The sequence below is a fragment of the Cucurbita moschata genome, unplaced genomic scaffold, assembly GCF_002738365.1.
Source record: "Cucurbita moschata cultivar Rifu unplaced genomic scaffold, Cmos_1.0 Cmo_Scf00018, whole genome shotgun sequence".
Lineage (NCBI taxonomy): Eukaryota > Viridiplantae > Streptophyta > Magnoliopsida > Cucurbitales > Cucurbitaceae > Cucurbita > Cucurbita moschata.
In genome coordinates this window covers 4,589,862-4,611,906 of record NW_019268534.1, presented here as the reverse complement: position 1 = coordinate 4,611,906, position 22,045 = coordinate 4,589,862, and the positions used below count along the sequence as shown (strand labels likewise).

Below are 22,045 nucleotides of genomic sequence, written 5' to 3'. Positions count from 1 at the left end.
GGGATCTGTGAGATCAAAATGGGAGAATCAAGTTTTTCAGCTGTTGCACCACCAGTCTTCGATGGAGACAATTATCAAATGTGGGCAGTTCGTATGGAGACTTATTTGGAGGTCTTGGATCTTTGGGAAGCAATAGAAGAGGATTACGAGGTCCCTCCGCTTCCAGCAAATCCTACTGTAGCACAAATCAAATTACAGAAGGAAAAGAAGACAAGGAAATCAAAGGCAAAAGCTTGCCTATTTGCCGTTGTATCTGAAATGATCTTCATGCGAATAATGTCCCTCAAAACAGCAAAAGAAATCTGGGATTATCTCAAGGCTGAATATGAAGGAGATGAGAGGATTCGTGGAATGAAAGTTCTGAATTTGATCAGGGATTTCAAGTTGCAGAAGATGAAGGAGTCAGAGTTAGTAAAAGAGTACTCTGACAGACTTCTCAGCATCGCCAACAATGTGAGATTGCTTGGTTCTGTATTAAATGATTCCAGGATAGTTGAAAAGCTGCTAGTCACTCTTCCAGAGAAGTTTGAAGCCACCATTACGACTCTAGAGAACACCAAAGACTTGTCAAAGATTTCTCTTACAGAGCTCTTAAATGCTTTACAAGCGCAAGAGCAAAGGAGGTCTATGAGACAAGAAGGGGTGATTGAAGGTGCCTTACTTGTTAAGCATCAAGACAGCCGCAGGTATAAAAACAACAAAAATTTCAAAAATCAATTGACGTATGGAGATTCATCTGCCAATTATCAAAAGACAAAAGGAGGAGGTTTCAAAAAATCCTATCCACCTTGCCGCCATTGTGAGAAGAAAGGTCATCCACCATACAAGTGTTGGAGAAGACCTAACGCCTTCTGCTCCAAATGCAATCAACTTGGACATGCAGCTGTGATCTGCAAAGCCAAAGATCTAGTGAAAGAAGTAGATGCACAGGTCGTTGATCAAGAAGAAGAAGAAGAAGAAGATCAATTGTTTATGGTCACTTCTTCCTCAAGCAAAGAATCAAGCGAGAGCTAGTTGATTGACAGTGGGTGCACAAATCACATGACATATGACAAGGAGTCTTTTGAGGAATTAAGAGACACCGAAGATAAGAGAGTGAGGATTGGCAATGGTGAACACTCAGAAGTTGCGGGTGTATTTTGGAAATTCAAAGCCAAAGTTGAGAATGAAGGTGCATGCTTGATTCAGACTGTAAGATCAGATAATGGCAAAGAGTACACTTCAGGAACTTTTAATAGGTTTTGTAAAGAGGCTAGAATTGAACATCAATTGACAACACCATACACTCCTCAACAGAATGGCGTCAGTGTCAGGAGGAATAGATTCATAATGGAGATGACGAGATGCATGCTTCATGAGAAGGATCTTCCAAAACGTTTTTGGGGAAAAGCAGCAAACACTATTATGTGCTTGCAAAATCGAATTTCAACAAAAGTTGTGAAGGACCCGACACCATTTGAAGTTTGGTATGGTTACAAACCTTCTTTAAAGTTCGTTAGAGTATTTGGGTATCTTTGCTTCATTTACATTCCACAGGTCAAGCGTGATAAGCTTGACAAAAAGTCAGAAGTTGGCATCTTTGTTGGCATATTAGAAGAATCTAAAGATGAACGACAAGATGCTTTGGTTGATGATGCACCTGTCCGAGGAGGAGCTTTCAGTGATCGAGAAAAACAAAATCTGGGAGTTGGTTGATCGACCTCTAAACAAAAAAATAATTGGAGCAAGATGGGTGTTCAGAAAAAAGCTTGGAGTTCACAGCATCTAAACAAGGAGGAGTGTTAAAGATCACGTATTTGTTTAGATTGCTGTCAGTTAGTATCTAATTAAATCTCCGTTAGGAGTTAGATCTAGTTTTTTATTTGATTTAGTTTTGATTTGATTAGATTTTATTTTGATTTGTTTACTGGTTTGTTACCAGATTTTTAGGTAGATTTCCTGAATATCTTTTGTATTCTCTCTATAAATATGGAGCATTTTTGCTCTTCATAATTCAATCATCTCATCTACCATTCAATAAATCCCTCTTTCATTAACACTTTATTCCAATCCCAACTCCCGTTTTCATTAAATATTACATCCCTTCTAACTAAAATCTTTTGACTAAGGGTTGTATAATTTATATACCTTTGATGGAGTACAATAGCCAATGAAAATGCATTTTTCAGATTTTTCATCAAGCTTTTGACGAATTTGAGGATGTTTCAAAGCATAAGCAATACAACCAAAGATTCGTAAATGACTTACAGATGGTTTCCTTCCATGTCATGTTTCATAAGGAGTTCGATTCATAACAACCCTTGTTGGTGGGAAGTTTAATAGATAAACAGATGTTGATACAGCTTCTACCCAAAATTGGTTTGGAAATCTCCTTGCCTGTAACATACTCCTTGCCATCTCCACAATAGTCCGATTTTTTCGTTCAGCGATTCCATTTTATTCTGGAGTGTAGGAAGTTGTTAACTCCCTTTGGATGCCCTCTTCTTCACAAAACAGATTGAACTCTTTAGATATGAACTCACCACCTGTGTCTATGCGAAGAACTTTAATGTGACAGCCACTTTGGTTCTCCACCATAGCTTTAAAAATATTGAACTTCTGAAAAGTTTCTAACTTATGTTGTAGGAAGTAAACCCAACTCATGTGACTATAATCATCAATGAATAGTAAAAAGTATATACTCCCACCCAAGGACGTCGTTTGTAGTGGCCCACATAAATCGGCATGAATTAGTTCTAGACAATGTGAAGCTCTTTTAGCTTTTCCAACTGGAAATGACTTCCTAGTCTGCTTGCCATAAATGCATCCTTCACATAAATTAGTTGAGTCAGTTCTTGGTAATCCAAAAACCATACCTTTATCCCTGAGTATTTTCAGGCCGTTCATATGAAGATGTCCATATCTGAGATGCCATAATGTTGAGTCATCTTTCGTGCTAGCAGTAAGAGAAAAATCCTCCATGTTAGAAACATCTAGTGGAAACATCTTATTTGAAGTCATGACAATTTGAACTTAATGACCTGATTCTTATGTGTAATAACACATGTGTTGTCATCAAATAGAACGGAATGTCCTCTCGTCATCTATTGTCCAACACTCAATAAATTGTACCTTAAATCAGGTACAAATTGAACATTATCTAATTGTTTTACTTACCATGTTTGGTTTCGACTTTCACTGTACCTTTTCCTTCAACTTCATCTCTTTTGTATTTCCAAGTTGCACCTTAATTTTTTTACGTCTCATCAAGCTCTTTGAATAAGGATTTGGTGCCTGTCATATGGTTCGAGCATCTGCTATCAACAAACCATAAGTCAACTTTTTTCGAATTAGTATCCATGCACGCCATAAACAGCTTTTCTTCTTCTTCTTCATTCTCTGCTGCAAAATTTATTCATTGATTTTTATAACAACAATCAGATTTTGTGTGCCCATACCTTCTACAATGGTAACATTGTATGACATTCTTTTGTTCATTGAATTGTCTTTGTACATCATTCCTCCATCTACCCCTGTTATCACGACCACCATGGAAGCTGCAAAATTCTCCTCTTCCACCACTTCTACCTGCTAAATGAATATTTTCTCTTTCGTTGTTTTCGTTGTTGGTTGTCTCCTTCACTTGTAGTGCCTTTTCTTCGTTCCTTTCTAATGCTCTATTGATTCTTGCCTCATGAGCTTGAAGCAAGCCCATCAATTCATCAACAGAGAGTATGGATAGATCCTTAGCTTCTTCTATGGCAGCCACCACATGGTTAAACTTTGGAGTCAAGCTTCACACCTTTGCAACAATTGTTTCATATGAAATTTTCTCTCCATAGGTACGCATCTGACTGACTATTGCCATTTCTCTTGACAAAAAGTCAGCAATTGATTCGTCATTCGTCATGAGTAGAGTTTCAAAATCACGTCTTAGATATTGCAATTTCACTGTTATGACCATAATAGTGTCCGAGATGTAAAGGTGTGATTTAGTATATCACTCTTTATTATCATATAGTTGTAATTATCCCTTTTTTTTAAATATATATATATATATATATATATATATATATATATATATAGAAGTCACTACATGCATAACATGTCTATTATGGGCGGAATAAATTTAAAACATTTTATAAATGATGCCATGGACTTAAACATTCGTAAAAAAAAGTAAAAATCAATGAAATAACATAAACGAAGTTCAAAGTAATGGAAACGCCTTAATCTACCCTAATGGCTACAATTTAAACATAAATACAACTACCCTAACTTCAATTCTATGGCTTCCACAACGTCATCGTCATCCTTATAAGGGTGTCTTATCTTTACCTGAAAATAGGTGTGCGAACCGACTGGTGGGTTCATACTCGCACGTGTGGACCGTGTGCATGGAAATTAAGTACATATCCAAGTTGCCCATTAGGATAGCCATCAATATCGCAACTCGAGAACATGACACATGCTTAGGATGGTTATATTTATTTTCTTAAACTAAGACTAGAATAGGGTGTTAGGTTAGAATAGGGTGTTTACTTCTAATGTTTATTTATTTGATTTAGTATTTTGTTGTGTCATTTTAAAGATGTTCTCGGGAATACGTAAGTTTATTGCAGTGTTTTAAGATGAATCTTATGTTTTAAGTTTAAACATTTATTTCCACATAGAAATGATTAAGCTATGACGACGGTAGCGACACTAGGTAAGTAGAAATATAGGGTCATTACAATAAGAGTAGTACGGGGATTGAGTATTTTAAGAAATACTCAGTAATTAACCCATTGTTGAGGTTGGAAAATGCATACACAAGCCATCATGGTTAGACCTATCCTTTCATTAAAAACATTTCATAGCTTTGAACTTTGCTTTGCATCTCTAGCGAAAATTGAGTGTGTAGTACTTCTCTATACACGGTCCTCACATGTGCGCATGATGGATCCACTAGACGGTATGCATCCCCTAGGCCTTCCCTTTAGTTAATGCATGTTCACGTCGTCAAAAGTCACCCAGGGAAAGGAGCCCACATAATATCATGATAGGCATAATATCGTAATGTATGTGTCCGTATTAATCACAATAAGTATTCTCATGCACGTGACATACAAAAATACAAGAGGCTCTAATAGCTTTAAATCGTATGAAAGGCATAACTCCATTCTTTCCATATCATATCATTACTATGAGACATACATATATGTTACTTTTCATAACTTTCATAATCTCATACATGGCTTTCTAAAGTCTCATAAATATAGATTATTCCTATTAACTTAGTTCACATGGTATGACACATGAAGATTCATGCATCATAGTATAATCATATTATATTATAGTAGATAATGCAACATATTTTATAACATGTCGTAACATATATATCATAGTGTAAACATAACGTTGTACACGTCATTCAATCATAAAACACGACATGTGCCCACATGGATGCATTATTCATTCAACAAACAAGTTGGATGCATTATTCATTCAACAAACAAGTTATCCAACTAAGTCAACAATAGAGCCACTTACTTGATTGACCTAAATCGAAATTACTAATTATTCTTGGATCTAATTTGAATCAGCTTCTTAGTTTGTACATTGTCAATTTATGTAAACTCCAACCTATACCCAACAAAGGAGCGTAATGATTACATGTGAAAGCTAGAATCTCCTTTCCACCCAACTTTTTAATTCAATCAAAATTTTCAAAAGATAAAAGATTCTAAATGTGGAGCCAACTCTAGTTTTTGTCATTATCTTTGAAATGAATACCACCCACAAAATGTAGATTCAAAAAACTTATCTATATAAATATCTACTTGTTAAAATTTACGTAAGAAAAAAAAAACTTCATTCAATTAAATATAGTTCAACTTATTAAAATATATTGGTATGGAATTAATTCAATAGAAAATTCTAATGCCAAATGATAAGGAATCACTATAAAGGAGGTGCTGATCGAATATCTAAGCCAAGAACACTTGTTTGAAATTCGAATTACTCTACAAGCAAGATCGATCATATCTCGGTTGAATGGTTCTTGTTGATCAAATATCTCAAGACAAGAACACTTGTTTGAGATTCAAATCACTCCACAACCAAGATTGATCATGTCGAGCTTGAATGATTATACATGCAACCTAAACTACATAGAATTGCAAAGAAACTTAGTTATTGACCAAAGGAAAACACAAATGCTTCTTTTAGTACATTTTTCAAGTCTCTCCTACAAAAACAACATACATGTCATTATATAGCCTCAAAATAAAACTCTTGACTTTACTTGAGACATTTCAAGAGTTTGTAACATTCATATTTTATGACCATAATTAACCATTGGGTATTGGGTATACTTTATGACTATAATTAGCTACTCTGTAAATGTAATTTGAGAGTAAATAAAAAGTCTTAAAATACATTCATGAAATACCATTAGTCTAAATTACTCTAGTAATCCACCCAAATTTTATAACAATAAACTTTCATTTTCAATATGACATTAGTCTAAATTACTCTAGTAATCCACCCAAATTTTATAACAATAAACTTTCATTTTCAATATGACATAAATTGAAATATATTGTATGATTGATGTCTTTTCATTTATATCACATATTATTTATCTAAGTTTTGAAATCTCAGATATTTAAGAGAGATATGAAGACGGTGGACAAAATAAGAATCTTGTGTGTGAGATCATCCTAACCATACTTTTTCATCTTTATTTATTGTGGATTCACAAAATATTCCAACATATCTCCTTCATTGTGGATTCACAAATTATTCCGATTTAAACAATGCCCTACTTTGTAATTTCACATTATAGCTATATTTCTAATGAGTGAAAAAAGTGATTTAAACAATGTCGAACAATGTCCAATAATTTTTCAGATACAAAAGTCGATAGCTCACTGGGAACCATGACAATGTAAGCTCAAAGCACTCTAGGATGAATTGGATGTGCACGCACACAATTTACCTATAATCAATTTCAAACACATGTTGATCAACAGGAAGAAGACAAGTTGATGTAACTATTCATGGGGCTCAATGAATCTTATAAAACCGTGAGTCTAACATATTGATGATAACTCCGCTACCTAATGTGAGACAAGCCTATTCATTACTTGTACAAGAAGAGATGCAATGTTAGGTAACTTCTGAACTTGCTGAGAATTTCTCAATTACAACAGCAGTGCAGAAGAAGACAACATAATCAAAATTTACCAAGGACGAATCATGTGAACATTGCAATAAAACTTGTCATACAATTGATGAGTGTCGAATTCTTAAGTTTCACTGTAAATTTTGTGATAAAAGGGGGACATACAAAAGATCGATGTCGACAAAAAAATAATTCTCGAAAGGCAGTACAAGTCAACCAATGCATCAATTGTGAATATTGATCATTTACAAATACGGTTGATGCTTCTCACCTGAATACAGAAGAACAGTCACCTAATTCCATTCCAAATTTTTCTTCTGAGCAATTACAACCGACAGCACGAGCCGTATCTGCACAAACCTTATTGAAAGGTAGTATGTGGCTTGAATATTTTAAAATATTCAGCAAGCAACCCAATAGTTGGAATCGCGAAATGCAATCACGTGCATGGGACCTATCTTTCCATAAATAAAAACACATAATGGTCTTGAACTCTACTTTCTACTCCAAGCAAAAATTAGATGTGTCATACTTTTCTACCCATGGCCCACACACGCACGCATAGACCCATCAAATGTGCGTGCTCAGATTGTTAGAGCCATCGTAGGGAAGGAGCCTACATAATATTATGTTGTACATAGATATTAGAATGTACGCGTCTATACCAATCCTAATGAAAAAGTATCTCGATGCACGAGACATACAAATATATATTAGGGGAAATGGAATCCAGTCAATTCCATAACAAGGGCGTAAGATATATTATTCTTCGTATTCTTTTCTTTAAGAAGTAGATAAAAAGATAATGGAATCGTATATACCTGGAGGAAAAGTTAGACTAGGTGGGACTTCCTCCTTTTAGCTTCTATAAATAGGATAGCTCAAGAAACAACCAATATAGGGAAAACTCAAGTACAAGAAGAACAAGCGAAAATGGTGAACCTTCCAAGATACGTAGCCCTCAAATCCAAATACAACAACAATTACTTGCGTTATGTGAACGAAGCCTCACAGGTGCAAAAGTTTTTGCAGTACTCAGGAGAGAGCGTTCTAACTCCATACACAGTGTATGAATTGGAGCAAGCCAAATGCGACACTTCATTAGTCAACATAAGATGTGCTTACAACAACAAATATTGGGTAAGTTGGCCTTCAGATCATCACTTCATTGTTGCTCAGGCTGACAATATAGAGGAAGACAAATCCAAATGGAATTGCACGCTATTTCAACCTATTTATGATAGCAATCATCAAGCATTTCGATTTCGTCATGTCTATCTTGGTTTCAATGTGTGCTTGTGGAGAGGCTCTGCTCCTTATGTAAACTGCTTGCGAGCCCAATGGTCAAGCCCTGATCGAGATCTTTGTGATCTTAGCACACCCATCAATTGGGGAACTCTACTATCGTTACCAAAACATATAGTTTTCAAAGGAGATAATGGTTACTACCTCAGTGCTCAGTGGATCGAAGAGCATCAATATTTGCAATTTGCATCTAATGATATTGGAGATCCCACCGTTGGAATGGAAACCTTCATTACAAAAGATGGACATATTCGATTCAAGTCAAACTACTTTGGAAAATTTTGGAGGCGCAGTCCTAATTGGATTTGGGCTGATTCAACCGACACCACGACCAACAATTCTGATACTCTGTTTTTGCCGACAAAAGTTGATAAAAACGTTGTTGCTCTTCGTAACATGGGAAATAACAACTTTATCAAGAGGCTCACTGCTGATGGAAAGACAAGTTGCCTCAATGCTGCTGTCAGTACAATTGACGGAACTGCAAGATTGCAGTTTGAAGAGTCGGTACTTTCGCGGGAAATCTATAATGTAAAGTTTCGTCCTTCTGATTCAAGGATCTATGATCAAAGTACGCTTGTGATGGCCACTGAGACTGCTACTAATACAACAAAAGAATCACACACTATGAACTTGAAATTCACGTACACTGAAACTAAGTCCAGCATGTGGAATTCTTCAGTTTCTATAAAACTGGGCGTGAAAACAACCGTCCAAACTGGAATTCCCTTTATTGTTGATGGAAAGGTTAAGATATCAGCTACGTTTTCTGGACAATATCAATGGGGAGCAACTAAAACAACATCAAAGGTGGTGGAAACCTTGTATCAAGTAACTGTTCCGTCAATGACCACTGTGATTGTCAGCTTGTTGGCAACACAGGGTACGAGTGATGTTCCCTACTCCTATGCGCAATGTGACACACTCATTAATGGAGAAATAAAAAGCTACCAAATGGATGATGGTGTTTACAAGGGAGTTAATAGCTATAATTTTAAGTATGAAACTAAAAGCAAACCAATTACAGCTTAATATCTGCCACCACTATTAAATAATAATGTTATTGCATGGGTTACAGCTTAATATATATCTTGTATTTGAGTTTGGTTTGTATTATCTCTATGTAAAAGAATAAAGATTGTAGGTATGCCTACAATAGTGTTGTATTGTAATCGACACATTTCTACTTAGAATCAATACTTATTTAGGGGTAAAGTTCTTCTATTTTCTTTCTTTCATTTTGTTAATATATATTCTTCTTCCTAATAGGTTTCCTTCTCCTATTTAAAAGATGATCAAGGTGTGGAACTTAAAAAGTAAATGGTTGATGTTTTTTTATCTGATAACTATGGTGATAGTTGACATTTCGTGCCAGTAACAAAAGCTAGTTTCTGTGAGCTAATAAACTTGACTTACTTAGTAGAATAAATTATAACTTAGGGAGTAACTTAGAATTGTTAGTAGTTGCCATATGGTGGACCAAGTTTAGTGGGAAGATTGTTGTTTTTAACTTGAGGAGAAAGTTTAGGAAATTAGTCCGTGCTTTCTCTACTATAAATACTCATTATATATATATATATATATGCTATTTTCACACCAAAAAGAAAAAAAAATAAAGAGAGAATTGAAAAAAATAAGTGATTAAGTTTCGACGAAGAAAAAAATTATGCTCGGGATAGTTATAAGATAAGGAAAAAAAAACGGTCAAGGTCAATGTAGAGGCAAAATGGTCATTTGCCCCCTACTCTTACTTGAGGGGTCGGTTAGGTGGGTCATGACAAGAAAGAGAAAGAAAGAAGAGAGGAGAAAGAAGAAAAAAAAGAAATTAGGGTTTTAAGGCATCAGGAAAAGATCTAACCAAAAACCAACGTTGGAGATCTGAGAATCCTTAACCTAAACATTCAGCAATTCGAGACAAGGTTCTCTCACGAATCGCACCTTCCTATTTCGTCAAAAACGTCTAAGAACTTACGGTTAATCTGTGAATGTCTAGATCGAGATGTCTATCGAGATCTTTGTGTGTTAGCGGCGTTTTTGTGTTGATTCTTGGACTTTTACCCTCAGCAATGTGATCTCCTCAAGTTTCGGAGTGAAGGTGGCCAAGATTTGTGTTCGATTCATAGTTTCAAGAAAATGCGATTTTCAGTAAGAACTCATGTTTTTCTCTAAATTCGAACTTGAAGACAAAGGTGTTGTAGGACTTTTGATGGGTTGGAAAAAGGTTGAACTTAAAATACCATCATAAACAAGATGGTTGGGGGCTTTTAATGCTTCACCAAATAACTGAAGTGTCATCCATCATAATTAATAGTTGAGGTCTTTGAGTTTTCAACCCCGATTAAAAATAAACATTGGCCAATTATTAGTGAACATACTAATAGTTAATTAAAACTTATTGGAAGCCAAAACAAATTGATATCAAAAGTTTTATGTTGAGGGCTTGAACATTTTGTGATAAATGAAAAGAAACGTAGTTATACCAATTAATTATATATACATAAGCTTGGTAAAAATAACATTGTGAAGTTACGCATATATTTTGATCGTTTTAACTAGCTGCATACATGCTTAATGTGAAACTTTGATTGCATAACGACTCGCTTTTCAAAGGACTCAAGCCACAAATTGTCATATACTAACATGAGATGTAACGACCCTAGATTTCTACTTAACCTAAAATCACTACTATACATATCATAAATATTTTAGGTGAAAATACTTGATTAAAAAAAAACATAGTCTTGGTCTTACCAATTTTCTAGAAGATGCTACTAAATGAAAATGCAAACAAATCTATACTAACCTATAGTCTACTAATTTGCAAACCTATAGTCTACTAATTTCAAATTGCAAACTACCCTATGCATGTACCACAGTCTCTTTAGTTGTCATGCCATTGTCATCCATATAGGGGCGTCTTGCATTTACCTAAAAAAAGTAGCACATGACTTGAGTAAGTGACCCCCGAGGTTAGATGCAAGCACATACAATCATAAGTGGAACCTATCATATCAGTCTATTTTCTTATGGCGACTATCCTAATCAGGTAATTAGATGTGTATTTACTTTTCTACATACACGTGCGAGTATGGACCCACCAGTGGGTTTGGCCACCTCATGGGCCCCTTTTCTTGTCGGGCAAGTATTATGGTAAACATAATGATCGTTTTTCTACTTTGTAATATACCCGTCCATACCATCGTAAAAGGAGAAGGGGTATCCCCCGATGCATGAACACACAATGATACATGAGGTCCCAACACTTTTCGTTTTTCATTATCATGTATGACAACCCCTCTAGCGTTTTACTTTATATCATATCATTTTATCATAGCTTTCATGCGTGTACCGGGGTTGTGCATTAAGCCAATTCCTCATTTGCATGTCAATCATATCATATCATTTTATCATTCATGTCGAACATATGTCATATCATAAACTTATCATGTCTTTGAACATATCAATTCATATCATACACATAACATACCATATCATATATCATAACATTCACACATCCTATCACAAGTATGTCGTCAAACACATCTTAACTTAGCATATTATACCATAGACATATCAATTTATCACATAAAACATAATATTCACATGTCATTTCATAACAGTTTGCATATACGAGCATATGACACGTAGCTTCAAGAGAGTACTCATGTTAAGTGTAGGAATAGAGAGGTTGTAATTCCTTAAATTGGTTATGAAGGGGACATGGGACTACATAGGTAGTTGTCTAAGGGTAAGCGTTTCTATTGAGTGTAGAAACGAATCAAGGTTGATGTTACAAATCTTCAAACCAATCCTAACGAGAGACTTCGAACTACACGTCGCGATTCCGTAAACAAGTCTTGGATGGTGGCTTGGGACTACACAGGTAGTTTCCAGGATGAGTGCTTTTATTCACATAGGAACGAGTCAAAGGTCAAAACTGTCGTGACATCGTGGACCAATCCTGAAAGATGACTTGCCTCTAATAAATGTGGTAATGACCCTAGGCCCCTAAAGAGTCCGTGAAATGAAAGAGAACTACTCGGGGCTTTGAGGTGTTTCCAAAAGCTTAGATAGCTATAGACTTAGGCCTAAACTTTTTAGAGCCTGGAGAAAAACAATGGAAACTTCCCATGATAACGATGCAATCAGAACCTATAAGTAAGATGCTTATTGAATATTTTTATACTCACCTCCTTTTGCATTTCCCTTTTCAGGTAAGTGATGCTACTGGTCGTAGTAGGGGAGTGCTCGTGAGTTGAGGTGCCATAGAGGGGTGTCAACTTGGAGAGTCAATTTAGTATATATTTTTATGGGTTGTATTTGTACACATGTTGTATCTCATTCCCGTTGTCCGTTTGTAAAGAACTTGAACAACATTTGTTTTGTAATGTTTTCATTTTTTATTTCGACTATGGAGTTGTATGACTTTAATTCTACAAAACTTAACAGTATTTTCACTTTGTTTGCTTTCATTTGCATATTGTTGTCTTATCTTTTTAGACTCGGCTTGAGATTCGAAACCTAAAATATTGAGTTGTGACAGATAAGCTAAGAACCAAAAGTTAAGGACTTAAACTAAATATTTTACTCGAAAATTATCTCTCTAAAATAATGTACTAAATGACTTTTCTCCTTGGCCGCTTGTGAAGGTATATTGTAAAATGATGTAAAATTGACAGAAATAAGTGCAGTATACACTATCACAAATAAAAGTAATAAGTAAATTATGGATCTGACACATATTATTATTATTTTTTTATAAAAAAAATTAAGTGATTTTTTTGGAACATTCAAACGTGGGTTGATGAGTTTAAACTATCTAAATGAAATTTATGCAAATTAGTAACTATTTTTGAAAAATAAAAAATAACGAGAAAATCAACAATAATGAGGAAGGTTCGGCTCAAAGGGATTAAATAGATAAGTTTTTTAATCTTGCACTCGATTTTAGCTCTTCTTAATAGATTCCCAAGCCCACTTTTGCAAGTCGTATATGGTGATTACTTCTTTTGTAACTTCTATTAATAAGGTTGTGGAAGAAGAATTATCCGAACCCTTCTATAACCGTCAAGTATTATTGCAATGTAACTATGAGTATAAAAGAAAATTTAATTGCTATAATTTTTCTTTGATAACAACTCTTTAGTAAAACTAAAATTACATCGTCAACATGCTTAAACTGCATAAAGTTTTTCTGCCTCTCCTACAAGGTTTAGCTTTCTATATAAACTGATTTAAATAGAGGAATCAACATCTTAATTCCGTAAAATAATAGAATAAGAAAAAAAGGGTAAAAGATTAGAAATTCATCAAGTTTTATTGTTCTTCTTCTATGGGAATTCCTCTCCTTTGAGCTCTCTCGTCCACCTCTTTGTCTTAATCTATCCTTCTTCATCTCCTTTTTCTACTGCGGTCAGCCGAATTAGGGCTCTTCTTCCTCTTCTCTAGTTTTTACATTAGCATTGCCCTTTGTTGTGTGTTTTTCATTTTTTTTTTCTCTTTCATGGCTCCCTATCCTTTTTAGGTAAGCTTCCCTTTTATATTATTCATTGTTTCCCAGTTAGTACTATGAATTAAGTCGTCCACCTATGAAGTTCTTAATTGAATAGCCAATGATGCACATGGCTTGCTGATTTGAATTATAATTTTCATGTCATTCGCGAATTTTTTTTTTTTTCGAATTGCTTCAACATCAAGGTCAAAATTTGTACAAACATGTCATCGCCAATTGAAATATTACTAAATAACTCAATTAAATGTACAATTAGAATCAATTTATGCAAATTGATCTTTTTTTCATGTTAAACTTCAATGGAGCAACTAATGAGAAAAGGGTGAATATGAGTTCAAAATTAACTACAAAAAAAGGCTTGGTATAACTCTATTCAGCTACTTATGAAATTTTAATGGATGGTCTAATATCACATCATAACAACTTATAAAGAATGATATTGTCATTGTTTGATAAGGAAATTAGTCCCAATAATTTATGATGGTATTAAATTCAACCAACTCTATTAAATTCAACAACTCTTTGAATTTCCAAACCCTAAGAAAAATGATACCATGACAAAAAAAAATAATAATAATAATAAATAAATAAATAATAAGAAGGAGAAAAGTGTTGAAACATAATTATTTGGATACTTTAATTTATTAATTGTTCATCCATAGCAACAAAAACTAATATAGAAGGAATAAAACATGTTTTTAATAATTATTTGTAATGTTTTCATTTTTTATTTTGATTATGGCATTGTAAGATTTTAATTTGTACAAAATTTTAGGAAATTTTCACCTCGTTTGGTTTCATTATCTTTTAGATTAGGTTCCAAATTCGAAGTCTAAAAAATGGTGTGATAGATAAGCTAAGAACCTAGAGTTAAAGGACTTAAACCAAATATTTGGCTAAAAAATTATGGGTATAATTATGTAAACTTCATAATTATTACTAGAAATTAATAGCAATTAATGAGTAAATTATGAATTCTACAAGTATTTTATTTTATTTTATTATTTTATTTTTTTGTATCATTCAAATGTTTAAAGGTGGGTTGATAAGTTTAAACTATGTAAACGAAATTTATGCAGATTAGTAATTGCTTTTGAAAAACAAAAAATAACGAGAAAATCAACAGCAATGAGGAAGGTTGGGCTAGGAGGGATTAAATAGATAAGTTGTTGAACTTTGTGGTGGATTTTAGCTCCTCCTAATAGATTTTCAAGCCCACTCTCGAGGATTATGCATAATGATTACTTTTATAATCGTTTTGTAAATTCTATTAACAAGACTCTAGAAGAAAAATTATTTCTAACCCGTCAATAGCTATCAAGTATCATTGCGATGGAACTCGAGTATCAAAGAGAATAGGAGAAAAACTATGTATGCCTAGTGGCCATCTAAACAAACATGTAAATCACTAATAACAACTCCTTAATAAAATAAAATCACACTGCCAACATGCTTAAACTACATAAAATTCTCCCCCTCCTCTACCAGGTTTAGCTTTTCATACAAACTGATTTGAACAGAGAAATTAACATCTTAATCATGTAAAAGATTAAGAGTTATCAAGTTTTGTTGTTGTCCATCCATGAAAGTGTCCCTCCTTTGAACTCTCTCATCCACCTTTTTTGCCTTAATCTATCATTCTCGTTCTCCTTTTCCTCCTCTCTCGTTTACCCTAGAAGAACTCTTTGCTGTGTGTTTTCATTTTTTTTTTCTCCCTTTCTAGGCTTCCTTTCTTTTTAGATTACCTTCCCCTCTTATATTATTCATTGCTTCACATTTAGTGCTAAAAATGAGTAAGTTGTCTACTTAGGAAGTTCTTAATTGGGTAGTCAAGGACCCATGTGGCTTGCTGATTTGGATTATAATTTGGATTCTTTTGGAATTTCTTCAGCATCAAGTTCAGCCATTTGTACAGACATGTGTTGTTTCCAGATTTGCTGAATTATCATGGTTAAACGTAAATGTTTTGAAATTTTACCAAATAACTCAATAAAATGTACGATGAAGCCCCATTAATGCAAATTGATTTTCTTTTCACGTTAAACCACAATGAACTATTTTATGTTTACTAATTAGAATAAAAGGAGCCATTAATGAGAGAATGGTGAGTATGAGTTCAAAATTAACTCTAAAAAGTCTTGATATAACTCTACTTTTAGAGAGTTATTAGTTGCTTATGAAATTGTAATGGATGGTCTAACATCACATCACAAGGACTTGTGTGAAGTTTGATAGAGATAGGAGCATGTTTAGGGCTTAAACAAGCTCTTGTCCAATTATGATATATGATTAAATGCCAACATGAATTTAAATAATGATTATGGTCTCCAAACTTCCTGTTGTGCTTAAACTACTTTTGGACAAGAAATAAGAAATTTGATATAATTTTCTTCATCTTGGATTAAAAAAAAAAAAAAAAAAAACTCTAAAAAAGTTCATATTATCTTAAATGGTTCTCTAAGTTGGAAGATAATAAAACACATTCCTTATGAAAAATTCTAAATTTTATGACTATTGAAAAATTAAAATAGAAGAGCATTTATTATGTAAATGGATGACACTCCATTGTTGGAGGAGGAAATTAGTCCCAACAATTTATGATGGTATAAAATTCAACCTATTCTTGGAGTTTTCAAACCCTTAGAAAATGATATCCAGACAAAAAATAATAATAATAAAATAATAAAATGTAGGGTTGTACATTCAATCCGACAACCCGGACCAACCCAACCCAAACGGTAAGGGTTGGGTTAGGTTTATTTTTCTAACCCGATTTGGTTCGATTTCGGATTTATAAGATAAAACTTCGAGTTGACCCGAGCTAAATAAAATATGTAAAAGTGGTACTTTGGCCTGATTAAAATCATCTACGTCTGAGTCAATCAAATACATTATTTTGTTTTAATATTTCTTTTATATTATTTTTAGTTTCTTTCTAATATTTTGTTTAATTTATTTTATATTATTTTTAGTTTTTTATTGGGTTTAGTTTCTTTTAGCTATATATTTTAAAAATATTTTAATATTTTATACTATTTTAATACACATTATTTATAATAGAATAAACTAAGGTATAACTATATTAACTTCTCAAGCGAGGAAAAAAATCAATTTTTTTAGTCTTCTCGTGCACTCGCTTTAGGCAGGATCGATCCCACGACTAAGATAGTCCCGCCAGTCATTTGGATATGGGCTGATTGAAAATTAGATATGGGTTGATGAAAAATTAGCTTGCGGTTTGAAAGAATTGACTAGTCTATGGGTGGAAAATTGGATATGAAGAATGGAATTATTGGTGGAAGAGTATATAGTTGGAGTTCATCTAATGGGTTATTTTAACGTTACCTAAATCGAGTAATTTGTTCGGTTCAAGGCCTTAACAAACGGTTCTTTGAGTTTTTCTTTCACATAACCTAAATTTATATTTGCTTTTAAGGTTCATATGGAAATCCAAGCGATTCCTATAAGTATTTCATAACAAAAAGTCCAAGGTGGCTACTTACCTCGTTGTCGACGTGCGGGACCTTCGTTCTTGAGCTTCCGGTACCCGAATTACCTCAAATTTCCTTTCAAAGACTCCTTATTGTGTCTAGTTTCTGGAACCATAAAGTTTTTATTTATTTATTTATTTATTTATGAGAACCGGTCTGGAAGGAGGTTAAAATTGAGAAAAATTGAGGAAATGTCGAGTTTTGAGTTGACATGGTCGGTTCAACTGAACCGGCCACGTCATCATCTTCTTTCTCTTTGTGGTCTTCTATGGAAACATTCCTTGGAGGTTCAGAAACTTATTGGGATTGTCCTTGCTCGACGGATTCTCGTGTATCCTCGGATTGGCATTTGAGTTTTTCTTGAATCTCTTTAATGGCGGATTGGATTGGGGTAATGGTTTCTGGGTACTTTCAGCACTCTATTCCTTCAAACAACTTGTGGGTAATTTTATTTTGAAACTATAGGAACAAGTTTGAAGGGAAATGGTGGGGAATTGCTCTTGAATTTGGAAGAAATTGAGAGTAGGAGACCCAAAATCTAAACATTTATTGCCAATGACTGGGAGCTCGACCTTGCTCGATTATTATTCCAAACTATTGCCTCAACTTTAGAATTTATAGGGGAAACTTAAACCGACATTGAGAGCTCCAAAATCATCATGAATTGGTGGTTGAATTTTCTGGAAAATCAGTCATAAATATCTACTCCGATCAGAGCCTCACCGACAATGGTTTTGAATTCTAGCCGTTGAATATGATGATCCGTGAGTGTTCTAGAGTATATCCAAGTTTAGAGGAGATCCAACAGCCGAGAGTCGAGATTCGAAGGATTTTGTGCAAAAGGCACTGTGAAGGTTCTAATTTTTTAGCATAATGGCAAATAATCCTTAACTTTAGGAGTATTTTGGTAATTTGTCAGTTTTCGAATATTTTATTATTATTTTTCTCGAAAAATCCATAATTTTCGTACAATTCTTCATCTTTTTAGTCATTTTTCCCTTCTTGATATCTTGAAATTCCTTCTAGATAAGTAATTAAAAATTTGGAAAGATCCTTGATAATTGGAAAAATGACATTTTCGTCCTTTTCGCCTATGCTTTCATTCCCCATCCTTCTCCAAAAAAGCCTTTGATCCTTAAAAGTACTTCTTAAGGTAGGGAAATAACTTGCTTAAGACCCTTGTCCTTGCTTAATCCTCTTAATTTTCTTCTTTGGATCCTTTGGTCTTACATGGGTGGCTTTCCTCTATTTTTTTTTTTTTTTTGGGTGTTACAAGCTAGATGTTCGGACTCGTATTATTTTTTAAATGAATTTCTTCTAGTATATACTTGAGAGAATATTGATCTGGTAATGGAGGTGAAACATCTGGTGTAGTTTGTAGCTGTATATTAGTAGGAAACGACTCATCGATAGTAGGTGTGGACTCAATAAATGGTTCTACATGATGGTTCTTTGGTGTATCTAAGGGTCAAATAGTTTCTCAAGAACTCTCTTCTATCTGAAGAGAGGCTCTAGAGAAGAATAGTTTATGTTCGGTGAAAGTTACTTCCATTGAAGTGTAGGACTTTCTAAATGTGGGATTACAAAATTTGTACCACTTTGTGGTTGAAGAATATCCTACAAAGATACATTTTATTGCTCTTGGATCAAGTTTACCTCTCCGGGAGTTGGGAACATGAACAAAGACGATGCACCCAATATATGTGGGGTGTGAGGCCCTTTGCTGTTCGAAAGTGAGGATAAAATTAGTTGATGACTTTTATTGACTTACTAGATTATTCAAGACAAGAGATGAAAGATGCTTAATCATGTGAGTTGTAGTAAAATAATCGAGGATTGAATTTATTAGTACCATTCACTTGTGATAATGGAAGCAGGCAGGAGCAGAAAGTTTCTTCAAAATATGGTCAAGCACTAAACTCATTTGCAAAGATTTAATATTTGGAATGAGTTTTAAGATGATGTATAGGTTATCTCAAAGGTGATTATAATAATGTAATTATAAAGAGAATAATCTGCTGAATGTTCTTTAGAAGCTTCAATATTTTCTAACTATTAATTGATGAAAGACATACCCTATTCATTTCTTTTCTTTTCTTAGGCCAATAATTCTTCCTCTTTCACCTTCGTTTCTTTGAATTTCTTCTTCTTTCAACCATCGCCACAATCCATAAAGGCTTTCCAATTCGAAAAACAAGATACCCAACGAATACTCCAAACACCATTCCAAATCCATATCCCATCAACACAACTTTCAACCAAAACCCTTTGTCCAAACTCTCACTTTCTACATGTGCCATTTGAGATTCATGGGCCTTTTCTGAGTAGCAATTTGGTAGAGGAAACCCACAAAGCCCAAGATTCCCATCATACGAACAACTTTCAAAAGTTGCAAACTGATTCCCTTGAGGGATTGGCCCAGAAAGATGATTGTGTGAGAGGTTCAAACGGGAGAGAAATGTAAGAGCAGCCAACTGAGGTGGAATTTCACCCAACAGTTCGTTTGAACAAAGATCCAACCATTCCACATTTTTTAGATTCCCAAAAGTTGGGGGAATCCTACCTGTAAGCTTATTGTGAGAAAAGTTGAGACCTTTCAAGGACAAGAGCGTCCCAATCACCTCTGGTATTTCTCCACTGAATTCATTACTTGAGAAATCAATAGCCTTGAATATCAATAGAATGCTTTCCAAATTTAGATCAGACCCTTTTATTGATACCACCACTGAGTCCTTATAGTAAGGGAGTATGTCAGATTCAAGCGAAGAAGAGTTGGGTTTTTGGTTGCCCACTTCAACTTCCTTCATGGCTCTCATGTTTTTGAATAAGTTTGATGGCAGCAACCCACTGAAATGATTGCGAGATAAATCAATGATACGTAGATTTGGAAAAGAGTCTTTGTTCATGGAGTTGTTGATTGGACCATAAAATCGATTGGATCGTAGGATAAGAACTCGCAAACTTGATGCAGCTTCTAGCCAATGGGGGAACAGACCTGGTAAGAGAACCAATAAAATATTAAAATTTGGATTAAAAATTTAATTTATCATAGCAATAATCAAAGGTAACCTGTTATGATGTTATTCCCAAGATCCAAGACTTGAAGATTCTTGCAGTTGAGCAAGGATTGTGGCAATTCTCCTTCTATTTGATTGTCGTTCAAATCAAGGCTTCTCAATTCACTTCCTATTGGAAAAAACATTGGAACATTCCCAGAAAAATGGTTGTTTTTCAAATCCAACACCGCAAGAGAAGTGAAGTTGGCTAAACATGGCGGAATTGTACCACTCAAGTGATTGTTGGATAGACTAAGGACAGCAAGGAAGATGGCATTGCAGATTGAAGAAGGGATTTCTCCACTGAACTGATTTTCTGAAGCAGTATAGATTAAAATATATGGTAGTGGGATGGGAATAGAACCAGAAAAATTATTCCTTTTCAATTCCAACAACATAAGAGAAGTGAGGTTAGAGAAACAAGATGGGATTGCACCATTCAACCTATTATTTGACAAATCCAGGAAACTAAGGTTGGTGGCTTTGCAAATTGAAGGATGGATATTTCCACTGAGTTGATTATTTGAAGCACTAAATTGGCATATTGATGATGGCAACCTTGGAAAGGATAGATTGAACAAGTTAGAATCAAGATAGAGATTTTTCAAATTTGGCAAATTGAGGAGAACCTGCATTCCTGAGGACAACAAGTTATGAGAAAGATTAAGGTGCCTCAAAGCACCCAATTCAGAAAACCACTTGGGAATGTTCCCATGAATTTGAGTATTTGAAAGGTCTAGATAGTCCAAGTTCTTCTGATATCTCAAAAAGTAGGGAAATTTTCCCAATTTACAAGAACCCATTTCAACTCGAACAAGATTCTTGGAACTAATACTAGTAGACTCTATCAAAAGTTGATTGTTATTGGAAATGTCTAACCATGTTAGACTTTGAACTCTCAACAACATGTCTAAATCCAAAACCCCACTCAGATTGTTGGACCCCAATGCTAAATATGTAAGATTGAGTTGCCTATAAATAGAATCAGAGACTCCACCTTGCAAGGTGTTGTTACTTAAATCAAGAAACTCCAAGGAGTTGGATTTGAAATCCCTCATCAAAGAAGAGAAATGATTATGAGAGAGATCCAAGTAGTTTAAACGAGGTAATGCATACAGCCAAGAGGGAATGGGACCAGTGAGTGAGTTGCGTTCCAAGTCCAAATGAATAAGATTTGAAAGTGCATCTGAATCAACATTTGTGGGTAAATGACCCGAAAATAAGTTAGATGAAAATGTCATGTTGGAGAGGTGGGTGAGGTTGAAAAGAGAATTGGGTAGGTGACCCATGAAAGAATTCATATGAATTCTGAAATTAGTTAGCTTTTGAAGTTTGTTCCATGTATTGGGGAGTTGACCATTGAACTTATTTACAGAGAGATCAATGTTAGTGAGTTGTGTAAGGTTTCCTATTGATTTTGGAAGTCCACCAGTGAATTTGGAGAATGAAAGGTGTAAAGATATCAAGGACTTTGCATTACCAATGGAATAAGGGATCTCTCCTGAAAAATTAGTCGAACTAAGACTCAAGATTT

The 22,045-nt window shown here is 34.4% G+C and overlaps 3 protein-coding genes across 4 annotated transcripts in view; 2 read left to right on the top strand and 1 right to left on the bottom strand.

Annotated features, from left to right (window-relative positions):
- The first annotated feature begins 276 nt into the window (after positions 1-276).
- On the top strand, positions 277-889 carry LOC111456343. The gene is made up of 2 exons (XM_023098167.1): positions 277-686; positions 754-889. Exons 1-2 carry the CDS (start codon positions 277-279, stop codon positions 887-889), a joined length of 546 nt encoding a protein of 181 aa, XP_022953935.1.
- A 7,191-nt stretch (positions 890-8,080) lies between these two features.
- On the top strand, positions 8,081-9,484 carry LOC111456342. The gene has a single exon (XM_023098166.1). The coding sequence runs from the start codon at positions 8,081-8,083 to the stop codon at positions 9,482-9,484; it is 1,404 nt and encodes a 467-aa protein (XP_022953934.1).
- A 9,935-nt stretch (positions 9,485-19,419) lies between these two features.
- The window catches only part of LOC111456418 (receptor-like protein 12), a 4,798-nt gene continuing 2,172 nt past the window's right edge, over positions 19,420-22,045 (bottom strand). The window contains exons 2-3 of one of the 2 annotated variants that reach the window (XM_023098268.1): positions 20,525-20,740; positions 19,420-20,450 (exon numbers count right to left, since the gene is read on the bottom strand). In XM_023098268.1, coding sequence (XP_022954036.1) covers positions 19,576-20,450; positions 20,525-20,740 — 1,091 coding nt within the window. In that variant the 3' untranslated portion in view covers positions 19,420-19,575. Of the gene's footprint in view, positions 20,451-20,524 lie in introns of both variants that reach the window. The other variant, XM_023098269.1, reaches the window with a different exon arrangement.

Coding starts and splice junctions, on each gene's coding strand:
- LOC111456343 (XM_023098167.1), top strand. CDS start 277: ATGTCCCTCAAAACAGCAAAAGAAATCTGGGATTATCTCAAGGCTGAA. Junction 687..753: donor AAGCATCAAGACAGCCGCAG/GTATAAAAACAA, acceptor AATTATCAAAAG/ACAAAAGGAGGAGGTTTCAA.
- LOC111456342 (XM_023098166.1), top strand. CDS start 8,081: ATGGTGAACCTTCCAAGATACGTAGCCCTCAAATCCAAATACAACAAC.